Source organism: Diospyros lotus, chromosome 10 (assembly GCF_014633365.1).
Source record: "Diospyros lotus cultivar Yz01 chromosome 10, ASM1463336v1, whole genome shotgun sequence".
Lineage (NCBI taxonomy): Eukaryota > Viridiplantae > Streptophyta > Magnoliopsida > Ericales > Ebenaceae > Diospyros > Diospyros lotus.
Genome location: NC_068347.1, coordinates 23,735,524 through 23,753,983, shown reverse-complemented (window position 1 = coordinate 23,753,983; position 18,460 = coordinate 23,735,524). Strand labels below are relative to the sequence as shown.

The window sequence follows — 18,460 nt, the reverse complement described above, 5'->3', positions numbered from 1 at the left end:
ATTCATGTCCATCTAAATCAGGAACCTCTCATTTAAGTCGTCATATTCCTAAATGTATGATGATTTCTAAGTATAATGATGCGGGAGATATGCTTATTGATTATGAAGGGAAGTTGAAGAGAAAAAAATTTGACCCTAAAGTAAATCGTGAACTTATTGCTCAGATGATTATTTCACATGGTGCTCCCTTTAATATGGTTGAGTGGAGGGGGTTTAGAAATTACCAAAAGTTTCTGAATGAACATTGTAAGTTCATTTGTAGAAATACTGCTAAAGCGGATGTCTTGAGAACATATGAAATAGAGAAAGAGAAGTTAAAACAACAATTGGCCCAAATTCCTGGTAGAGTTTGTTTGACTTCTGATGTTTGGACTGCATGCACTAATCATGGATTTATTTCTCTTACTGTTCATTATGTTGATGGCAATTGGAAGTTAAATAGTAAGATATTGTCATTTGCTCATATGAAGCCACCACATAGTGGACATGAATTATCATTGAAGGTGTTGGAATTTTTAAAGGATTGGGGATTGGAGAAAAAAAAATTTTCCCTCACTTTGGACAATGCCACTTCAAATGACAACATGCAAAATATATTGAAAGAACATTTAAATTTGTCGAATACTTTGTTGCTTAATGGAGAGTTCTTTCACATTAGATGTTGTGCTCATATACTGAACCTTATTGTTCAAGATGGTTTGAAGGTAGCTAGTGAGGCATTGCATAAAATAAGACAAAGTGTTCATTATGTGAGGGGTTCAGAAGCTAGGATGAGACAATTTTATCAATGTATTGAGCAAGTTGGTGGAATTGATACAGGAATTGGGTTGAGACCGATGTTGTCACTAGATGGAACTCCACCTACATAATGCTTGAGAGTGCACTCAAGTATCGTCGTGCATTTCATAGTTTAAGCTTATGTGATAAAAATTATAGGTGGTGTCCATCAAGTGATGAGTGGACAAGAGGGGAGATAATTTGTGAATTCTTGAAGCCATTTTATACTATCACTAATTTGATTTCTGGATCCTCTTACCCTACATCTAATTTGTATTTTGGGGAAATTTGGAGGATAGAGTGTCTCTTGACATCCAACTTGGAAAATGATGATGAGTTGATTGCAAGTATGAGTGCAAGGATGAAAGAAAAATTTGATAAGTATTGGAGTGATTATAGAGTGGTTCTTGCATTTGGGGCAATTCTTGATCCAACCAAGAAGTTTAACTTTTTGAGGTACACTTATTCAAAGCTCAATCCTTATAACTATGAAGAGAAGTTGGAAAGGGTGAAGACGGCTTTGTATAGGCTTTATGGTGAATATGTTAACAATGGTTTATCAAGTTCAAGTTCAATGCCTTCCTCAAATGTTAGTGGATCACAAATTTCCATTGGAGGTGAACAAGCAAAGAAGTCAAAAAATATATATGATGTAAGTCTATATTTTTTTAAAACACTTGTTCATATATAATGGATATAAATATTTGGTTGACTATTTTTTTGATTATTTGATAGGATTTTGAAGCATTTGATTGCCAAGTTTCTAACGATGCCGGAAAATCCCAACTTGATCTTTATTTGGAAGAGCCAAGGATTCCAATATCGGGAGCATTTGATGTCTTGGCATATTGGAGAGAGCGAGCTAATAGAGGGAAAATTATTACAAAGATGGCTTGTGATATATTGAGTATTCCGATAACAACTGTAGCATCGGAGTCCGCTTTTAGCATTGGATCTTGTATTTTGAACAAGTATAGAAGTCGTTTGCATGATGAAACAGTTCAAGCTCTCTTGTGCACACGGAGTTGGTTACATGGTTTTGGAGGTAATTTTTTTTAAACTTTCTAATATCTAGGATTTAACATAATATTAAACATTTCTCTTATATGATAAATAATTAACATATGTAATTTTTTATTATAGATGATGATGAGGAGGAGGAGTCAAGCATTGATGATATAAGACTTTCTAAATAAGACTCAAATGTTGTTGTTGATGAAGAGGATGAAGATTAGAGGCATAATTTTTAATTGTTTTTTTTTCTTATTTGTAATTTGGCCTCCAGAAATGACTTTTTGAGCAGGTTGTTTTTCTTCAAAGTGGGCTAAATGGCCAAATATGGTATCAAAAAAAAAAAATGGGCGGGCCCGTGGCGGGCCGGGCTAGGGCCAGCAATCTGCTGGCCCGTTTTTAAGCGGGCCGATTTGGCCCTGCCCGCTGGCCACTTGGTGGCGGGCCGGCCCGGCCCGTTTGCCATCTCTAATTTTGTATCAATGAAGAGATTTATGGGTCTGATTTCTTAGTTGGTATCAGAGCCAAATTAAATCACAACCATACACTGTGAAAAAACCCTAGGCTGCTCTGTCAGTCATCTGGAATCACCAAGCCGCCAGCGCCTCTCCATTGACAACCCTTAGTCGTCGCCAATCTCAGATCTATCGGCCCCTCTCCATCGGTAACTCTCAATCGCCATCCCCAAACAACATCGATGCCGCCGACTGTGTTCCCAGATGCCATCGACCGCACGTGATCCCTGTGCCACCTCCTCCCAGCATCGTCTCCTTCCAACGTTGTTGCCGCTGCCTCCCAGAGTCGCTGCCGCCTTTACACCAGCAGCTTCTTCCCTGATCTTATCAACCAGTTTAATCTTCCTCAGCCATGTCCGGAGTTACCTCTGAAATCTCTGCTGTTGTTGTCCCAACAAAAATGTCAGACAACCCATTCTGTCCAAATCACCACTATCCGCTTAAATTGTGATAACTTTCTTCGTTGGTCTCAATCAGTCCGGATGTATATCCGTGGGCAAGGGAAAATTGGCTATCTTACTGGGGACAAGAAGGAACCTGCAGCGGATGGCCCATCCCATTCTATTTGGGATGCTGAAAACTCCATGGTAATGACATGGCTAGTCAATTCCATGGATGAAGATATCAGTTCCAATTATATCTGCTATCCTACTGCAAAGGAATTGTGGGACAATGTCAATTAGATGTACTCTGACTTGGGGAACCAATCTCAGGTTTTTGAATTAACTCTGAAACTGGGAGAGATCCGGCAAGGAGATAATTCTGTCACTAAGTACTTCCATTCTTTGAAGCGATTGTGGCAAGATCTTGATCTCTTCAACACATGAGTGGAAATCTACAGATGATTGCAACCACCACAAGAAACTAGTTGAAGATAGTCGTATTTACAAGTTTCTTACTGGTCATAATATCGAGTTTGATGAATGGCGAGGAAGGATCATTAGCCGGTCTCCTCTTTTGCCTATTGGTGACGTATTTGCCGAAGTTAGAAGAGAAGAAAGCCGAAGGAGTGTCATGCTAGGAAAAAAGGCCACTGGTGAGTCACTTGAAAATTCTGCCTTAATTGCTGATGCTATTGCCTACAAGGCTACAAATTACCAGCGTCAAAGCAATGAGCGACCTCGGGTTTGGTGTGACCATTGTAACAAGCCACGCCATACTTGTGAGACTTGTTGGAAAATTCATGGCAAACCTGCCAATTGGAAGAGCAGTAAGCAAGGAGACAAGAGCCACCGTGGGGTCCCTATTGCCAATGGGGTTGATACCGGTCCCTCCAACAAATAGCAAATTGATCAATTTTTGCAACTGTTAAAATCCAATTCCTCATTTGGTATTTCTAGTGTTTTCTTGGCACACAAAGGTAGAAAACCTAACGCTCTTTCTTGTCTTCATTTCTCTCCATGGGTTATAGATTCCGAAGCCTCCGATCATATGACTAATTCTTCTCATTTTTTTAATACCTATATTCCTTGCTTTGGAAATGAAAAAATTAGAATTGTCGATGGTAGTTTTTCACCTATTACCGGCAAAGGACTTATTAAACTGACTGAGAATATTCATCTCACTTATGTCCTTCATGTTCCTAACCTACCCTGCAATCTTTTGTCGATTAGTAAACTATGCAAAGATTCTAACTGTCGTGCTACTTTCTTTGACTCTCATTGTGAATTTCAGGACCAGACTTTGGGGACGATGATTGGGTGTGCTAGGATGATTGAAGGTCTTTACTACTTTGATGATATCTCTTTTGATAATAAAAAAGCTCGGGGCTTTAGTAGTACTAGTTCAATTCTTGTTCCAGATACAATTATGTTATGGCATCTTAGACTAGGTCATCCTAATTTTGCCTATTTGAAACGTTTATTTCATGAATTGTTTAAAGGAATGGATTATTCACTTTTTCAATGTGACAGTTGCATCTTGGCAAAAAATCATCGTTCTACATATTTACCAAAACCCTACCAAGCATCCAAACATTTTTATATAATTCATAGTGATGTTTGGGGTCCATCTAAAATTTCTACTCTCTCTAGCAAACGGTGGTATGTTACCTTTATTGATGATCATACATGTCTGTGTTGGGTTTATTTGATGCACAAAAAATCTGAAGTGGAATACTTATTCAAAAATTTTTACAATATGGTTGAAAATCAATTTCGAACCAAAATTGGTATTTTACACTCTAATAATGGCATCGAGTATTTTAACGAGCACTTGGGGGATTTTTTGAAAGCAAAAGGTATTCACCATACATCTATTTGTCAGAATACTCCTCAACAAAATGGCATTGCTGAACGTAAAAACAGGCATTTACTCGAAGTCGCACGTGCCATAATGTTTTGTATGCATATTCCAAAATATTTATGGGGTGAACTTGTTTTGACGGCATCCTATTTGATAAACAGGATGCCCACTAAAGTGTTAAAAGTACAAAACCCCTCTTGAGTGCCTAAAAGAAGTTTTTCCCAACACACGGTTACATTCAGATCTTCCTATCAAAGTTTTTGATTGTACTGTGTATATTCATATCCCTAATCAATTTTGTTCCAAACTTGACCCTAGGGCTATCAAATGTGTTTTTTTGGGTTATGCCTCACATAAAAAAGGCTATAAGTGTTATGATCCTCACACAAAAAAAAAATCCATATCAGTATGGATGTTTCGTTTATTGAAAAACAACCCTATTTTACCCAAAATTCTCTTCAGGGGGAGACACATGAAGTTGACGATAATTTTTGGGATGTTTCTTTCCCACTCCCAAATGCAATTTGCCCTACTCAAGAACCACATGTTTCTAATAATAGTCACTTAGGAGCTTCTGGTTCTTTGGTGCCAAATGAAGGGGTTTCTCATGCAGAGAGAGAAGTACTACAAACCGATCATCACGATCTAAATTATGAGCTTTAGTTTTATACTAGGCAGAGATTTCATCAAATGAACAAAGACCTGAATGTCAACTCTACACTAAACCAATCTGAAAACCCGAGCAATGGCACTGTAAGTTCAAGAAATCCTACTTCAACATCTAGTTTGCTTCCTTCAATTGTACCCAATAGTTCCCCAGTTAATTCTTCAAATATTAACAATTGTTCTCCTACTATTCCTAATCTTGATATTCCTATAACAATTAGGAAAGGTGTCAGAAGTTGCACAAAACATTCTATTGCTAAATATCTCTCTTACCATAGACTATCAAAAAATCATAAAGCTTTCACATCTAGGATTTCACACTTGTTTGTTCCAAGGAATATACAGGAAGCGTTGAATGATCCGAATTGGAAATTAGCAGTCACAGAGGAGATGAATGCTCTAAGGCGAAGTGGCACTTCTACCTGCCCAAAGGCAAGAAAATAGTAGGGTGTAAGTAGGTTTTTACAATAAAGTGTAAGGCCAATGGGATTGTTGAAAGATACAAAGCTAGACTGGTGGCTAAAGGCTTCACCCAAACTTATGGAATTGACTATCAGGAGACCTTTGCTCCTATTGCTAAAATAAACTCTATCAGAGTCCTATTGTCTCTTGCAATAAATTCAGATTGCCCTCTACACCAGCTTGATGCCAAAAATGTGTTTCTTAATGGTGATCTTGAAGTGGAGGTCTTTATGAGTTTGCCTCCAAGATTCGAAAAGAAATTTGGGAGGGACAAAGTATGTAAACTAAAGAAACCCTTGTATGGTCTCAAACAGTCACCGAGAGCATGGTTTGAACACTTTGCAAAGGCAATTACCAGTTATGGCTTCCTTTAGAGTCAGGCAGATCACACAATATTTTATAAACACTCAAAAGATGGTAAAGTTACAATTTTGATTGTTTATGTTGACGACATTATTTTAACTAGTGATGATGAGACAAAGTTAGCAGCCCTCAAGAAGAAACTTGCAAAAGAGTTCCAAATTAAGGACTTGGGAATTCTAAAATACTTTCTTGGAATGGAGTTTGCAAGATCCAAAGAAGGTATTTTTGTCAATCAGAGAAAATATGTACTTAATCTTCTTGGAGAAACAGGTTTACTCGGTTGCAGGGTGTCTGAGACTCCCATTGAGCCTAATGTGAAACTATAGGCTGCTAAAGCTGAAGAAGTGAAGAACAGGGAATAATATCAGAGACTTGTGAGCAAGTTAATTTACTTGTCTCATATGCGACCTGATATTGCTTTTGCAGTTATTATGGCAAGTCAATTTATGCACTCACCAGGGCCAGAGCATTTCGAGGTGGTCTACAGAATTCTAAGATATCTAAAAGGGACACCTGACAAAGGGTTAATGTTCAAGAAACATGGTCACCTAGATCTACACTGATGCAGATAAGGCATCAAGTATTGATGATAGAAGATCTACTTCAGGCTATTGTTCTTTTGTTAGGGCAAACCTAATCACCTAACAAAGCAAAAAACAAAGTATGGTGGCTAGAAGTAGTGCAGAAGCAGAGTTTAGAGCTGTTGCCCATGGAATTTGTGAGGGAATGTGGATCAAACGAATACTTGAAGAGCTGAAGTTTTCTCGCTCTGTACCCTATAAAAGTCTATTGTGACAACAAGGTTGCTATTTCTATAGCTTATAATCCAGTATTACATGACCGTATAAAACATATAAAGGTGGACAAACATTTCATCAAGGAGAAGATCGATGCTGGAATAATATGCATGCCATACCTTCCAACAACAAAACAAATTGCTAATGTTCTAAAAAATGGTCTACACAAGAAACAGTTTGATAAACTTATTGGCAAGCTGGCTATGGAAGACATCTATAGTTTCAAACTCCCTTACACTCTTTAAAACAACTCTTCCCTCTATGCCGTATATATTCTGAGTAACCCTTAAAAGTTTTTGAATGTACTTGCTTTGTTTATGTTCCTCAAATATTTCGTTCCAAATTGGATCCCATAGTTGAAAAATGTGTCTTTCTAGGTTATGCACCAAATAAAAAAGGGTACAAATGCTTTAATCCTGTCGCCAAAAAAACTTATATTAGTATGGATGTGTCTTTCCTCGAAACTCAACCCTACTTTCCCAAAAATCATCTTCAGGGGGAGCATATTGAGAAAGAAGATAATCTTTTGCATTCTAGTATTGAGGAGGATAATTCCTTAAAACTTTATGATCCTAGTCCTACCATGATTGGTGCTTCTCTCCACTCTGATAAACAACTCAAGGATATAAATGTTCCAAAGATTGTGGAACAGGGCGTGTCTGGTTCACAGATGCCTAGCATGATAGGATTAGAACCAGGGGGAGAATTACCACAAACGGATCAAAATATTCCAAAACCGGAGCTTCAGTTTTATACAAGAGGGCAAACCCTGAACAATACTATCAATTCGAATATTCCTCTAACTACTGAACAATCGACATCTTCGAATGATGGGCCTTCCGATAGTACTTCTTCATCTCATGGTAACTCTAAACTCACTCATTCAGATTACTTTTCATTTGACTTGTCTGATCTTGATGTCCCTATTGCCACTAGGAAAGGAGTGAGATCTTGTACCAAACACCCAATTGCTAAATACCTGTCATACCAAAAATTGTCTAATTATCATAAGGCCTTTCTTTTAAATATTTCTAACTTGCATGTCCCAAGAACAATTCAGGATGCCCTTGGTGACCCAGATTGGAAGTTAGCAATCCAGGAGGAAATGAGTGCTCTTAGAAAAAATGGAACTTGGGAGATTGTGAACAAACCAGAAGGCAAAACAACAGTAGGTTGTAAGTGGGTATTTACTATAAAATGCAAGGCAGATGGGAGCATAGAAAGATACAAAGCAAGGCTAGTTGGTTGCTAAGGGATTCACCCAAACATACGGCATCGACTATCCAAAAACATTTGCTCCAATAGCTAAAATAAAGTCCATTCAAGTTCTTCTCTCCCTTGCAGTGAATTTTGATTGGCCACTCCACCAATTTGATGTAAAGAATGCCTTGCTAAATGGTGATTTAGAAGAAGTGTTTATGGATCTTCTACCAGGATTTGAGAAGAGTCTCGGTACAAACAAGGTATGTCATTTAAAAAAATCCTTGTATGGTCTAAAATAGTCTCCGAGAGCATGGTTTAAAAGATTTGGAAAGGCGGTGAAAAGCTATGGTTACATTCAGAGCCAAACAGATCACACACCGTTCTTCAAGCATGCTAGTGACGGTAAGAAAGCAATCTTAATTGTCTATGTGGATGATATAATAATGACTGGTGATGACAAGGGAGAGATTGAAGAGCTTAATAGGAGATTAGCTCATGAGTTCGAGATCAAGGACTTGGGTTCTCTAAAGTACTTTCTTGGGATGAAATTTGCAAGATCTAAGGAAGGGATCTTTGTTAACCAACGTAAGTATATTCTAGATTTGCTCAATGAAACAGGGAATACTTGGGTATAAGGTTGCTAAAACTCCCATTGAACCCAACTTAAAACTTCAACCTGTCGAGGCCAAGAATGTGGTAGAAAGGGAGAAATATCAAAGACTTGTAGGTAGACTTATCTATCTATCTCATACTCGACCAGACATAGCCTTTGTTGTAAGTGTTGAAAGTCAATTTATGCACTCACCTGGTTCACAACATTTTGAAGCTACCTAAAGAATTTTGCGGTACCTAAAGGGAACCCCTGGGAAAGGTCTACTTTTTAGAAAACGTGGACATCTTCATATAGAGGCTTATACAGATGTAGACTGGGCAAGCAGTATAACTGATAGAAGATCTACATTAGGGTACTGGACCTTTGTGGGAGACAATCTTGTTACTTGGAGTGTAAAAGTTTACAAACAAGAGATTGAAGCTAGGGTTAACAATGAGAAAGAAAACCAAGAGCTGTAATATTCTCAACTCAACAGAAAAAAATGAAACACAGAATGAATGTTGCTTATATACACAATAGCTATACACAACAATCTTTAATAATGTGCACCAACACAAAGCGCACATAATAGAGAGAAAGAGCAGGCAAGCTAACTACCAAGATTAACAATCAGATAAAATATAAACAGAAGTGAAAGACAATAAAAACAAAACATAGCTTCCTTTCACATTCCCCCTCAATTGTAACTATCTTTTGTCAAGTTGCCTGCATATAGAGTCATCAAAGCTTGAGACTGATTGTATAGGTGACGTCTTGAGATTAAGTCTCTCACACAAAAACTTGAATCTACTACTAGGCAGTCCCTTAGTAAAGATATCAGCCAACTAATGCAACGAAGGCACATACCGAATGTCAACAATACCATTTTCAACCTTCTCACGAACAAAATGAACATCAATTTCAATATGTTTGGTGCGAGAATGAAATACTGGGTTTTCAGCAATACTTTTGGCTGCTAAATTATCACTCCAAACTATAGGAGTAAAGGCACACTTAAAACCCAATTCAGAAAACAAAGATTGCAGCCATAAGATTTCAGTTACTCCTTGAGCTATGGCTCTTTATTCAGCCTCACCAACTGATCGGGCCACTACTGCTTGCTTCTGAGAGCTCCAAACAATGAGATTAGGACCAAGAAACACACATATTCCACTTGTAGATCGTCTGCTGACTTTATAGTTAGCATGATCTGCATCTGTGTAAACTACCAAAGGAAATCCAAGAGGAGCTGATGCAAAGAATAGACCCAAATCCAAAGTACCCTTAACATATAACAAGAGCCGTTTACAAGCAACCTAGTGTTGTTTCGGAGAAGATAAAAACTGACTGAGTTTGTTTACAGCAAAAGATAGATCTGGTCTAGTGTAGGTAAGATACTGAAGAGAGCCAATAATAGTACAATAAAGAGAAGGACGATCAAACATTTCACCCTCATTGGTTAAGGAATTTATGGCAGTCATAGGTGTATCACTCGGTTTACAGTCTAGCATACCAGCCTTTTTCAATAGATCCAAAGCATATATGGATTAAGTGAGATGAATTCCAGCCTTAGTTCCATGAGCTTCAAAACCAAGAAAATAATGGACTGAACCCAATGTCTTGAGAGCAAAGTTTTTATCCAAATCATGAATGAAATCTAAAACAGCTTGAGCATCTGATCCAGTTACCAAAATATCATCCACATAGATCAAGACAAATAGAACAAATGTAGAGGTTCGTTTTATGAAAAGTGATGCATCAGATACTGATCTCACAAATCCCCATGACTGAAGAGCAACTCACAGCTTGGTGTACCAGGCTCTTGGAGCCTGTTTTAAGCCATAAAGAGATTTCCTTAACCGACAAACATGTGAGGGAAAAGACTTATCCTCAAACCCTTCAGGTTGAGACATATATACCTCCTCTGTTAAGTCACCATTCAGAAATGCATTGTTGATGTCTACTTACTGAATATCCCAGCCAAAAGTCACTGCTAAAGTAAACAAAACCCTGATTGTTGGAGCTTTAACTACTGGACTGAAAGTTTCCATATAATCTACACCCGGGTTTTGAAGAAACCCTTTAGCAACTAATCGGGCCTTGAATTTTAGAACTAAACCATCAGGATTGTATTTAATTCTATACACCCATTTCCAACCAATGAGATTCATACTATCAAAATAAGGAACTATCAAAATAAGGAACTAGCTCCCAAGTCCCATTCTGTTTTAATGCTGTAAACTCTTCAGTCATAGCCTTAACCCATCTTGGGTCTAAGAAGGCCTCATGTACAGAGCTAGGAACTAAAGAACTGGTTAGAGCATGAGGAGAAGTTAATTGAAGTTGTTTAGCCTTGGACCTGGTAAGCATAGGATGAATGGAAGGCTGAGACAGAGCTGTGTATCTGGAAACACGTTGTATAGATCGAGAGGAAGACTGAGGTACAGAAAGTGCAGGTTGAGAAGTAGTAGGAGAGTTAGGGACTTGATTAGAAAGAGATCTCACAGACTGAGAAGAATGTGAGCTTGATAAGGAAGAAATCTCAGGTTGTGCTACTCCAGAGAGGTTAAACAAAGACATAGACTCAAAGTACGAAGTTGGAAAACTAGCAGAACAAGAATGAGGAGCAAGATTAGAAGAAAACAATGAATTGTATGGAAATTCATCAGGATTAAACTAAACATGCCGAGAAACATAGATCTGACCTGAAGGATGCAAACATTTGTATCCGGCTTGTGTATGACTATATCCAATGAAAACACATTTAGTTGAATGAAATTCAAACTTGTGTTTGTTATAAGGACGCAAATAAGGGAAGCAAGCACAACCGAAAGGTTATAGCATGAGATAATTGGGTTGTTTGTGGAAAAGAAGTTCAAACAGAATTTGAAATTTAAGAGTAGCAGAAGGTAACAAATTGATAGTATATACTGCTGTTTGAAAAGCTTCAACCCAGAATTTAAGTGGCATATGAGAATGAGAAAGCAATGTCAACCCCATCTCAGCAACATGATGGTGTTTACGTTCGGCCACGCCATTTTGCTAATGAGTATATGGACAGGTGAAACGAGGTTGTATGCCACAATTATGAAGATAAGGTAAAAATGCTTTGAATTCTCCTCCATTATCAGTTTGTAAGGCTTTAAGCTTTGTTTGGAATTGAATTTCAACAAGTTTATGGAATATCTTGAAGACAGAAAGAGCATCCAATTTAAGCTTTAATGGATATAGCCATGTATATCGAGAATAAGCATCCACAAAAATGATATAATACCGATATCCCACAATGGACAAAACAGGAGCTGGACCCCACAAGTCAGAGTAAATCAACTCTAGAGGCTTAGTTGTTGTAATTGGACAATCAGCAAATGGCAATTGACTAAGTTTGTCTACTTTACAAGAGTCACAAAAGACTGCTTTAGAAGAAGAAGAAGGCAAACGTATCTTATTAAGAATCAAATGCAGAATATTGGAGGATGGATGCCCTAACTTGGCATGCCATCTACGATACAATTGTTCTTTACAAGCAAGCTGAACATTAGGAGACAGTCCATGATAAAATGGATCTAATCTCTTACATTTATTTGCAAAAGAAAAGGTATTTTGCAAAGAGGTTATAGGCTGAGAATCAAGGGATTGGGCCGAGGAAGATGAAGTAGCAGGAACAAATGCTAAACTTAGCTGGTATAGCCCATCCTTAAGATGTCCTTGGAGTAGCATTGCCCCAATACTCTTGTCCTTAATCAAACAAGAACTAGAATTAAACTCAGCAACAAGATCATGATCTCTGGTTAGTTGAGAGACACTGATTAAGTTCTTCTTTATATTAGGAACATGTAGGACATTAGGTAAAGAAATAGAAGAAGTAGGTTTGGTTTGAGTATACAAATGTCCAAGACCTATATTAGAAATTGAGAGTTGCTTACCATTTCCAACAAAAACACATTCACTGCCACTGTAAGGAGAGTGAAGTGAAAGGTTGTTGAGAGTAGAAGTTATGTGATTTGTAGCTCCTGAATCAACAAGCCAAGCAGGATCTATAAAGGATGACTTTGAGGCATTATCAATTGGCTGATAAAAGTGATTGTAAGAAGACTGAGGAAACTGATTATAAGAAGGTCCTGATATAGTTCCTAGCTCATTCATGTAGACCACATTAGAACCATTCAGGGAGGCTGAAAAAGCATGAGTATTTGGTTGGGAAACCATCTGAGGCAGTCCAACATTCTGATTATATACAAAATTTCTCTGAAAATTGCTATCAAATCGATGATAGCACTTGTCAACAAAGTGACCTAGCTTACCACATAGTTGGCAATAAATTCTCTTACCAAACTGCCGTCGTCGACCTCTTCCTCCTCTATTTCCACCACCTCTGTTTAACTGAAAACCTCCACCTCAATGATTGCTAAAATTCCGTGGTGTAAATGCAATCATATTAACATGCATTGGTGAGGACATAACTAATTCAGCATTAACAGTAGCAGACGCTACATTCTTTGACTGCAATCTTTGTTTGTGCATTAGTAAAAGATACTACACTTTTTCAAGATCTATATCATCCATCTGATAAGTAATTAAACTTACTACAGTCTCATACTCATGATCTAAACCATTAAGGATTGCAAGTAGCAGATCCTTATCACTAAGAGGCTCTCCTATTGCTGCCAGCGAATGTCCTATTGTCTTGATCTTTAAAATATAATCATTAATTGATAAGGCATCCTTTTTCACAGATCTAAGTTGTTGTTTCAACTGAAATGATTTAGCTATAGTTTGACGAGAATATAAGCTTTCTAAAGACATCCATACCTCAGCAGATGATTCACAATGAATCACCTGCGCCAAAACTTCCTTATTAATCGTGGAAAAGAGCCATCCTAGCAGCAATTGATCTGATCGCATCCAATTCATGAATTCTGGATTCAACATTGTTGCTCCATCCTCATCGGCATTCGGATCAGATATAAATTTTGCAGGAGTCGAACCTTTGTTGAGAAACGACTGAAGATCAAAGGCACGTATCATAGCTGATATTTGTGCCTTTCGGAAGATATAGTTGTTAGGATCAAGTCGAATTGGTATATAATTGAACGCCTTAGCCATCGCAGTGAAATCGGATTGCGAAGCTAATGAGAACGATGATGATGAGTGAGGTGGAACATAGGAAGAGGTACTTCAATCAGGATTAGACGCCATGTTTGTAAAAGTTTACAAACAAGAGATTGAAGCTAGGGTTAACAATGAGAAAGAAAACCAAGAGCTCTATTATTCTCAACTCAACAGAAAAAAATGAAACACAGAATGAATGCTGCTTATATACACAGCAGCTATACACAACAATCTTTAATAATGTGCACCAACACAAAGCGCACATAATAGAGAGAAAGAGCAGGCAAGCTAACTACCAAGATTAACAATCAGATAAAATATAAACAAAAGTGAAAGACAATAAAAACAAAACATAGCTTCCTTTCACATGGAGGAGTAAGAAACAAAATGTGATAGCCATAAGCAGTGTTGAAGCTGAATTTCGTGCAGTTGCCTATGGTATTTGTGAGGTCATGTGGATAAAGAGGCTTCTATCAGACTTAAGGGTCTCTACTTCCCTACCAACTAAAGTTTACTGTGATAATAAAGCTGCAATCTCTATTGCTCATAATCTAGTTTTCCATGATAGGACGAAGCATGTAGAGGTGGGTAAACACTTTATTAAGGAAAAAATTGATAATGAAGTAATTTGTATGCCCTAAATTCCAACAGTTGACCAAGTGGCTGATATTCTTACAAAAGGATTACACAAAACTCAGTTTGAGAATCTTGTGAGCAAGCTTGCCATGGAAGATATCTTCAAGCCAGCATGAGGGGGAGTGTAGAAATAGAAGTATTTTGAATATAGAATATTCTTTGTATATCTTAGAAGCTATGTATATTCTGTGTATATTCCTCTTTTCTTTTTGTTATTTTCTTTTTGTATTATTCTCTTCCTCTATAAAGGAAAAGGGGGGAATTAACGTGTAACCTTAAGAAAATAGAGAAATATATTTTTCTCAACCTTGTTTAGAATATGTTTTTGGCTTCAACAAAAGAGATTTAGGAAACGGTGAAATAGACTTACTCTAAGATTCAAAAAGCCTCATTAATTTTTGAAGTTAAAACAAAGATTAGTAGCACTAAACAAGGGGGATTGACTGTAATAGAATATTATAACCAAATGAATGGTTTGTAGCTAGAGTTAGACCATTATCAAAATGTCAAAAAGGTGTGCAGTGAGGATGCTTCCACCCTCATCTGAATACTTGAAAGAGATAAGGTTGTGGAATTCCTAACTAGTCTCAACTCAGAATTTGACCAGGTTAGAGTGTAGATTATTGGCAGAGAGAGACTCTCTTCCCTTAATAAGGTGGTTGCTATTGTTAGAAGTGAAGAGAATCGGAGGATAGCCATGCTTAGTGAACAGGTTCAGCTATGGTGTTAAATAAAGGGGAAGGAGAAAGGCTTAGAACTGGGAAAGCATAAGTTCAAACTAAAACCTCCAATAGAAAAGGACTATGGTGTACTTACTATAAGAAGCCTAGGCACACCCGAGACACTTACTTTAAGCTCCATGGGAAGGAGGCTATTCTAAGCTGAATGGAAGGCTTCAAAAGCCTAACAATAAAAAACCAGGCTTATTTATCTAACAAGGGACAAGAAGAAGGAGGACTTGTTGATAAGACAGAATCCATCTCCGGTTCTAATCTTAATTAGTTGAATTCTAAAGAAATCAACAAACTCATGTCTTTCTTAAAGACAATTCAGGATGGGGCATGCTCACTTGCTCATCAAGGTAATCCAAGTATTTGTCTACATTTTGCTTCCTTTCCTACCTCAAAAACTGATAAAAAGACATTTGGATCCTAGATTCAGGAGCAACTGACCATATGACTCCTAATCTAAATGTTTTTGACACATATAAACCTCTTGAAACCTCTAAACAAATCACAATAGCCAATGGAACCTCAGTTCCTATCACAAGATAGGGCAAGGTCATCCTTAGCCCAAATTTTCCTATTAAATATGTACTTCATGTACCAAATTTATCAACCAATCTTGTGTCTATTCATCAACTAACCAAAGATTTGAATTGTTGTGCTATTTTCTCCCCTCATATGTGTGAATTTCAAGTCATGAAGACAAGGAAGATAATTGGTGTTGCTAGAGAACAGAATGGGTTGTACTATCTAATGAGGGAGGGGCATTATCCTAAAGGGGATCAGCTAAGAGTTGCTTGCTCATCCCAGGCTACCTCAGATCATAAGGATATTTGGCTGCATCACTACCATCTTGGTCACCCTCCTTTCACTCTCTTAAAGAATATGTTTCCTGCATTAGTTAGTACCCTAGATCCAAGTATGTTTCAATGTGATGTATGTGTAATATCCAAATAGCATTGTGTGTCCTACCCAATCAACAATAAAATATCTTCTAAACCCTTTACCATAGTTCACTCTGATGTGTGAGGACCCTCTAAAATACCTAACTGTTCTGAGGCTCACTGGTCCATCTCATTTATTGACAATTGTACTCGAATGATTTGGATTTTCTTGTTAAAAGATAAAGTAGCTATTGGAACTATCCTACCAAATTTCTATAAAATGATTTCAACCCAATTTGGTTCCCCTACACAGAAATTGAGAACTGATAATCCAAAAGACTTTCCATCATCACTTGCATAAGTTCTTCCAACAAGAGGGGATTATCCATAAATCTTCCTATATAGATATTCTACAACAAAATGGAGTAGTTGAACAAAAGATGAGACATCTCCTCAATGTTGCTAGATCCCTTCTTCATCATCATAATGTTCCTAAGACTTTCTGCGGAGAAGTTATCCTTACAGCAGCTTATCTAATTAACTGAGTACCATCCAAACTGTTACAGCATCAGAGTCCATTTCAGTGTCTATCTACTTATTTTCCTACTCTAAGTTTACATACTCTTCTTCCTCTAAAAGTGTTTGGTTGTGTCTCCTTTGTTCACATACCTAAGCATCACCGAGATAAGCTTGATCCTAGGGCTATTAGGTGCGTTTTCCTAGTTTACTCTCCCACTCAAAGGGGGTACAAATGTTGCCATCCCTTACTAGGAAGTTTTATGTGTCTAAAGACGCCACCTTTGTTGAATCTAGTCCTTTCTTTCGTCCATCTCAAGAAGGTCACCAGGGGGAGACTTTGGTTCATGGTGACCAAAGTTGTTAGATTTATATTTATGTCATGACTCACTTAGTATTAGTATAAATAAGTGTACCATGTATTTGTTTGGTGAGGAATTTATTTCTTCCCACTACGGTTTGGCTCTCTCAAGTTCTCTAATTCAACAAAAGTAATGGTGATATCTTCTTTCCTAGCCTAGGATCATCACCTATCTGCTCAAGTATTGATCAATAGCCCTGCTCTATCCCCTCTCCTCAACCTCCTATCCATTCTTCAAGCAGCCATGACCAAGATACTAAGCAAGCTGCTCCTGAGCAAGTAGCCTCTCAAAAGCTGCCATCTCCAAAAAGGTATAAAGGATCTCCTTGTGAATTCAAACAAAGGCAGCCTACTCTAGAAACTCAGCATGCACCAACATCAGTCTCTAGTCAAGGTACGGACTTCATACAGCCTTCAACCTCAATTCAAACTAATCCTATTCCTGATGATTTAGACCTGCCTATTGCTGTTAGAAAAGGGGTTAGAAGTTGTACCCAACACCCCTTGGCCAATTTCCTGTCCTACCACTGGCTCTCCCAAAACCACAAGAGCTTCCTAGCATCTTTGGATTCCATTGTGATTCCTAAATCAGTTGATGAGGCTCTAAAGGATTAGAATTAGAGGCAAGCTATGCTGGAAGAGATGAGGGCACTAAAGAAGAATCATGCATGGGAGTTGGTGTCCAGGCCAAAGGGAGTCACACCAGTAGATTGCAGGTGGATTTTCAATGTAAAATACAAGGCTAATGGAACCCTAGAAAGGTATAAAGCTAGGTTAGTAGCCAAGGGCTAAAATCAATCCTATGGCATAGATTACCTTGAGACATTTGCCCCTGTGACAAAGATGACTATGGTGAGAATTCTCCTTTCACTAGCAGCCTATTTTGGATGGAACCTACACCAATTGGATGTAAAGAATGCATTCCTACATGGAGACTTGGAGGAGGAAGCCTTTATGGAATTGCCTCCCAAATTTCAAGAAGGGGATGCAAGGAAAGTTTGTAGGGTCAAGAAGGCTCTCTATGGGATCAAACAATCCTCAAGTGCCTAGTTTAGCAGATTTTTCAAGGCCATGAAAGCTATGGGATACAACGAAAGCATGGGTGATCACGCTCTCTTCATAAAACACTCAAGGGGAGAGTAGCTCACTGCACTATTGGTGTATGTGGATGACATAATCGTCACCGGAAATAATGAAGAAGAGCAGAAGAGTCTCAAGGAAAATTTAGCTAGGGAATTTGAGATTAAAGACCTTGGTATGCTCAAGTATTTTCTAAGAATTGAAGTTATCTACTCAAAGGCCGGAATATTTCTCTCTCAACGAAAATATGTATTGGATTTATTAACTGAAATAGGACTAGCAGGTGGCAAAGGGTCTAATATTCCAGTTGAGCCTAACAACAAACTATGGGACAATCCTAGCAATCAGCTAGTTGACAAGGGGAGATGCTAGCAGCTAGTTGGCCGATTGATATATCTGCCCTGCACTAGGCCAGACACTGCCTTTGCTATTAACCTAGTGAACCAATTTGTGCACAGCCCAACCAAGCAGCATATGCAAGCAGTAAGGAAGATTCTAAGCAATTTAAAAGCTACT

General features: G+C 38.0%; 2 protein-coding genes across 2 annotated transcripts in view; one reads left to right on the top strand and one right to left on the bottom strand.

The window, feature by feature from the left end:
• Positions 1-18,460, bottom strand: part of LOC127811392 (uncharacterized) — a 62,926-nt gene that overhangs the window by 15,398 nt on the left and 29,068 nt on the right. The window lies entirely within an intron of this gene.
• LOC127811393 (zinc finger BED domain-containing protein RICESLEEPER 3-like) lies at positions 855-1,871 on the top strand. The gene is made up of 2 exons (XM_052351204.1): positions 855-1,429; positions 1,513-1,871. Exons 1-2 carry the CDS (start codon positions 869-871, stop codon positions 1,834-1,836), a joined length of 885 nt encoding a protein of 294 aa, XP_052207164.1. The 5' UTR covers positions 855-868; the 3' UTR covers positions 1,837-1,871.